The sequence below is a fragment of the Periophthalmus magnuspinnatus genome, chromosome 1 (genome assembly GCF_009829125.3).
Source record: "Periophthalmus magnuspinnatus isolate fPerMag1 chromosome 1, fPerMag1.2.pri, whole genome shotgun sequence".
NCBI lineage: Eukaryota > Metazoa > Chordata > Actinopteri > Gobiiformes > Gobiidae > Periophthalmus > Periophthalmus magnuspinnatus.
In genome coordinates, this window is record NC_047126.1 from 29,065,245 (window position 1) to 29,071,647 (window position 6,403).

Genomic DNA, 6,403 nt, shown 5'->3' on the forward strand with positions numbered 1-6,403 from the left:
CAATGAGGTGCAAGGTGTTAAGTCGTTTGAAATAAATGCCTTGTCGCGCACTGCCCATGCGCAGAGTCCCCAGCGGCGCTGTGGCTGCTACTGCTGTGGCTAATGAAGAATAATAAATCATGAAAGCCTTGTTCAGGTACAAGAGAGAAAGAGGGAAAGGATGGAGATGAGGGAGAGGAGAGGGAGTGGGGGCGCGTGCGTGTACGTCAGTGTGCGTGCGTGCGGTGGAGAGAGATAGAGGGGAGAGAGAGAGTGAAAGAGAGGGAGGCAGGAGGCGGAGAGCCCTTCTCCTCAGAGCTGAGACAGTCGTGGTCCCCGCAGCATTCACCGGAGTCAAGGAGAGATTCCGTCGCCAGTCTGATCACCTTTCTCCACGGAAACCTTTTTCGTATTTGTTATTTTTATTTGACCAAAATAAAAACGGTCATCGTGAGAATCGCGTAAGTAAAAGGATTTTTCTTTGGAAATCCCATTACCTAAAAACCTACTGCACGAAACTTTTTTTTCTTATTGGAAGAGTTTTCTAAAATAATAGAAACGAAACTATTTGTTCAGAAAATATTTCTTGTGATTGGAGAACGGACTTGTATTTTTCCAACTTGGTGTGCAGTTGTTCTAACCTTTGCATGGCTCTCTCCAAACGACCACGCGCTTGTACCAACAACAATAATAATAAATACATGTGAGAAGTTGACGAGCCTCTTTTCAGCATCCACTTGACTCGACTCAATTGGGCTCCGACATCTCCTCGACCCTTGGAGGCGGAGTCTTAACTTATTAAAGGAACTTGCGGAAGCTCGGACGCGCGCAAATATGATGATGATGTCTCTGAACAGCAAGCAGCCCTTCGCCATGGCGCACAGCAGCCTGGCCGAGCCCAAGTATTCGCTGCACTCGTCCTCGGCGTCCACCCTGACCTCCAGTGCGCCTTCCTCCTCGTCCTGCTCCTCTTCCTCCCGCATCAGCAGCACCATCATCAGCAGCACCAGCAGCAGCGGCAGTTCGGAGGCGATGCGTCGCGCCTGCCTCCCAACCCCACCGGTACGTACTCTGCATAATCACTGCTTAAAGGCACGTTTTGACAGCCCACTTTTTCTTTGCTTGATGTTTTTTTCATGTCTGCACAGCAAATCACCCAACACCTTCATTTCCAACTATTAATTTTTATGACCTGGGATGTTGCATGTGTCTTGTTTTGTGTGCTCCCCCCTTTTTTAGGATTTTTTTCCTTTCTGGAAATGTTTTAAACCGAGGAGAGAGGGGCGAGGAGAATTCCCTACTGACAACTATGTGTGCATTCTATTTGCAATTGCAGAGCAATATATTCGGCGGCTTGGATGAGAGTTTGTTGGCCCGCGCAGAAGCTCTGGCGGCGGTGGATATCGTCTCGCAGACCAAGAGTCACCACCACCACCCTCCGCACCACAGCCCCTTCAAACCGGACGCGACCTACCACACCATGAACACGCTGCCCTGCACCTCTTCCTCCTCCTCCTCTTCCTCCGTGCCCATCTCACACCCCTCCGCTCTGGCCGGACACCACCATCATCACCACCACCATCATCACCATCAGCCGCACCAAGCCTTAGAAGGTGACCTGCTGGACCACATCACCCCGGGGTTGGCGCTCGGCTGCCCCGATGGATCAGTGGTGTCAACCCCGGCGCACCCCGCGCACATGGCGGGGATGAACCACATGCACCAGGCGGCTCTCAACATGGCCCACGCGCACGGGCTGCCACACATGGGCATGAACGACGTGGACGCGGATCCCAGAGACTTGGAGGCTTTCGCAGAGCGCTTTAAGCAGAGGCGGATCAAGCTGGGGGTGACCCAAGCGGACGTAGGGTCGGCCTTGGCCAGCCTCAAAATCCCTGGCGTGGGCTCGCTCAGTCAGAGCACCATCTGCCGCTTCGAGTCCCTCACGCTCTCACACAACAACATGATCGCACTCAAACCCATTCTCCAAGCGTGGCTGGAGGAAGCGGAGAAGTCCCACCGCGAGAAACTGAACAAGCCCGAGCTTTTTAACGGCGCGGAGAAAAAGCGGAAACGCACGTCGATAGCAGCTCCGGAGAAGAGGTCACTGGAGGCCTATTTCGCCATCCAGCCCCGGCCCTCCTCAGAGAAGATCGCAGCCATCGCAGAGAAACTGGACTTGAAGAAGAACGTGGTGCGCGTTTGGTTTTGTAACCAGCGACAAAAACAGAAAAGAATGAAATACTCTGCATGTGTTTAGATCCACGTGGAACTGTCAACATCTGTATCATATTTCACAACACCTTTTTCAATCATCGAACTATTTCCTCTAAAAGAAAATAAAGTCGAGAGTAAAAGCCACGGTGAGGGGGACATGTGGAACCGTTTGACACAGCAAGTAAGACACTGTTTTTACAATTGACTATTACGCACAGCATATGTAGCTACAGGACTGTGTGGGCTCCTGTTTGGGGATAGGAGTGTGTTTGTGCGTCAGGCGCGTGGGGGACTTTTAAAGCACTTGTTTGGCGTTTATCTCAATGGAGTTTAATAGAGATGAGGCCCCGCTGTAAATGACCACACTTCATTTTGTGTCTAAATGTGTAATTATGAATTCTTTGTGTTATCTAACGGGGGCTCTGTTTTGAAGAAGCCCTTTTATTTACAAAAGGCCCCACGTCACTGCTCTTTTTTCCCCTCAAACGTCTGATTTCTAAACCGGCTGCAATAACTCCAGCGTGGGCCGGCGTCTTATGAACTATTTATTGAGTGAGGTCATGTTTACTTCATTATATATTTATTGGGATTCCCCTCCTCGTTTTTGCTTGAGAAAATCAAATAGTGCGCGCGGTGCAATGCGTATTTGGAGACGGTACAATCCAGAAGAATATATGCGTTGTTTTCCAAATGCTTTCTGTATGTTTTGTATAAATATACTTATGGAGTCGTTGCTTGTTCGAATCACCTTAAAAAATGTTTTGTTTCTTGAGAAAAAGAGCAGCTTTGTGAAACTCTGTAAATATGTCATTGATGCACATAAATATATCCGTATACAGGTTTTTGCTGTATTGTTGTTTTAGCTGATCTTTCTGTATAATGTATGTTGCTTTGGGCTTTGGAATTGATCTATTCCTTTATTTCCATCCATGTAACGTTAATTTATTTCATTATTGAACTGCAATGTGTTTCATTAAAGACTTAACTTTAACTAATTTAATCGGACGTCTTCTTGCGTCTCGTGCGCATGCCCCGTGCGTATTTACGCCGCTTTTATTTAGTCATCTGATTATTTATGGATGAGGAGGAGGGCAAGTGTTTAGCTCTGGACTGGGCTCCTCTCAGCTCACTGCAGACATGGGCTTTCACAAAGTGCTGCTCTGGTATTGAGGATGCTGCAACAACACGGGGCAAAATGATGTTTCAAATGTACTTTAAGGTATGATCCAAACGTGTCAGCTGAGAAACAATTATTTATGTTTGTTTGTTAGGCTAAAGAAATTGACAAATGGTATATTGTTATTTTCTGAGCTGGAGAAGCCGTTAGGATGGTTTATATTTCATTTTCTAACGGATAATGTCAGTTTTACTCATGACATTGCAAAATCCAAAGACAGATACATCCATTTAGACACATTTTTGTACAGAATACGCCTTAAACTCCTACTGTGTATTGTGTATTCTGTGTTCACAAAAACGCACTCATGTTTAATAACGTTTGCCACTCCAACATGCAAAATCTCTATGTGATAATCTCCATTTTCTTTGTGCGTAAATATTGGACTTTGTTACTCGTTATTTGCCTGTTTCCAAACGCCTCACACCTGGAGACGTGGCAGAAGCTCACATCTATAATTGAACAGGCTGTGCTTTTTAGTTAACCTGATCTAAACTCAGCCCCAGTGCACATTTCAACTGCATCTTCCTTTGTGGCTTTTTTCTTTAAATGATCCAAATGTATGTGTTTATTTATTGGCGACTTCCTGACTCTGTTCTACTGCTGGCGTTGATAAAAGTGTTGTTTCAGATGAAGATGATGGACAGGGTCAGTAGCTCCATGTTCACACTAGAACTCCCGCCTCTCCTCTGCTCTACATTCACTCTAAAGCCTTGAGCACTAAAGCCCACCCTCTCGCCCCCCTTTACCGACAGCTCGCGCGCACAACACGAGTCTGCGTGATCCGTACGTGCCTCGCTCCCAGGCCTCGCGCTGCCAGGCCTCACACGCGCTCCGTCACACGCGCGTAAAAGAGCACGTGGCTGCTTAGTGGAGCGGCTTATCCACGGCTCACTGTTGCCTTACCTGAGAGCAAATGCTAATATTCTATTAGAGCCTAATCAGGAGGTCTGCGGAGAGCTGGATGGCTCCCTGGAGCGCGCACTTGCCAGATGTCAGCCCGCCAGAAAAACAGCTCGCCTGCCAACGTGCCCGTCTCCATTTAAATACACACACTCTTTGAAGCAACACAAAAAGAGCGGCGGGTTAGAGCTGAGCTGAGAGGGACTGCGGGCTGCGGAGGATGGATGGATGGTGGGGAGCTGAGCAAGCGTTTCAGCACCATGGACAGATCAAGCACCAAATCAAATGGAGCCGTGTACTGGCCTCGGAAAAAAACTCCAGTCTGTTTATAGTCCAAGTGTTTACGATATTATTGTCGCTGGAGAGATATGACAGAACTAGCAGTGTGGATGACCTCGTTGTTTGGAATAAATGCATCTATCAAAAGACACAGGCGCATATGTTGAGACAAGAAGAACAAGTGGTGAAGATTATTGAAAAGGGCGGTTGTGTCAAATGATAAAAAAAAGCTACTGATGATACACACATGGATTTGGAAAGAGGCTGCACATATCTACAGCTCCTCATTATGACTGTAGTCTCATAATTGTTATATATATATTTGATGCGTGCATTTTTAGTATTGTCTTTTCAGATTATCATGGCACTAGTCTGAATGCTTAGCCCATGTGGTTAAGGAGGAGCAGGCTCTGTCCTAAAGAAAAGGTTACATGCTAAATAATTAATTACATATTTTATTAGGACGACAACCTCTTTATCTAACCTAATTCAGATATATAGGCCGGGTGTACACGCAAATGTCACAACCGATATGACTCACTGGGAGCAGTAGTAGTAGGTTTGCTTAAAATTTCAATTTCTAGCTTTTAAATTGGCTTTTGCAAAACAAGTCTATGATGATCCTCCTCTAGGGCTGTTGAGTCAACCCAGCTCTAAAATGTTAAAATGCTCAAATGTTCAAATGTGGTGCGGTTAACAAAATATTAATAATCACATATGAATTTAGGATTTTTTTAAAAACACTATAGTCACCCACTACCTGAACTGCGCCTGTCCAATTAGCATTTCTAAGATCCAAGCTCTCATTACTTACAGCACCTGCCATACATTAGCATTGCATTATTATCAGCGCTTCCAATGGATTCAAATTGCCTTTAGCGCGCAGCCATGTTTGAATTTAATCACACATTCTACCACATTCAAGACTCCCATTTGCGGATTTTTCAAACAGGCTTCCCAAATACTATAATTTATACAAACGAGTGTCATGGATTAATATTTATCCATCCAAACGCTCTTAACAAAGTGCCAGCGTCGCCATTTTCCACCGCGCGTTAACGAGACAGCTCTGATAGTTCATCAATTAAAAGATGCTCCTGGTGAGTGCCCCTAATTTCCCCTAAACGAGCCATTGACTTAATAAGAGCGAATTATTAAATTATACACATGGAATTATGAAAAGCAGATGATTACGAGGGGGCCTCCTTAAGTAGTCATTACGCGCGGTGTTAATTAGAGCTGGTCAGGGAGGGCTGCGTGCGTGCGTGAGGGAAGGAGGGAGTGTGCGTCTCCACGGGGACTGCTTCCTCCGTGTGCACGCGCTTCTCTCTCGCGCACCTTGTTGGCTGGCTGCTGCAGTGCTTCTTTTTGGGGAGAAGATCGATGGAGACTCTTTGATAGCCAAGTCAATACAGGCAACACATAGCAAAGGGCCTGGCACGGTGCGTAAAACCAAGATTTAGAATTACGCACGGTTATGTTCGCCTTGAAACGACATATGACAGGATAATTATGACTTAATGTGGTGGGATAGTACCTGTGGTAAATATTTGTCATAGTTTTACATCAGTTAAGTGGAAGTTTGTGGGGAAAAAATAGTTGTGAAGGAAAGAAAAAATACAGGAAGTTGCCTGGTTCTATGGCATCAACACCAAAAACTCATCCAAAATGCAGGGGCAATTTCCGCGCAAGGGAGGTTTTTCTAGAAGTTTAAACAAAATAAAGGTGTTGTCATGTATTTTTATTAGTCTAATCATAACTAATGTGTAAATTAGACCAATTTCTGCCCTTGTTTACGCACAGTTCTATAGGTAACAGTGATGGAAATGCCTCTACGTGTGTCACTCT

At 45.7% G+C, this 6,403-nt stretch overlaps 1 protein-coding gene across 1 annotated transcript; it reads left to right on the forward strand.

The window, feature by feature from the left end:
- Positions 1 to 395: 395 nt before the first annotated feature.
- pou4f2 (POU class 4 homeobox 2) lies at positions 396 to 3,188 on the forward strand. The gene is made up of 2 exons (XM_033976170.2): positions 396 to 1,041; positions 1,316 to 3,188. Exons 1-2 carry the CDS (start codon positions 814 to 816, stop codon positions 2,237 to 2,239), a joined length of 1,152 nt encoding a protein of 383 aa, XP_033832061.1. The 5' UTR covers positions 396 to 813; the 3' UTR covers positions 2,240 to 3,188.
- The last annotated feature ends 3,215 nt before the right edge of the window (positions 3,189 to 6,403 follow it).

What these genes read in the sequence shown, in the direction of transcription:
- pou4f2 (XM_033976170.2), top strand. Translation starts at nt 814, where the DNA reads ATGATGATGATGTCTCTGAACAGCAAGCAGCCCTTCGCCATGGCGCAC. An exon ending in CCTGCCTCCCAACCCCACCG is followed by an intron (nt 1,042 to 1,315) that starts GTACGTACTCTG and finishes TTGCAATTGCAG; the next exon opens with AGCAATATATTCGGCGGCTT.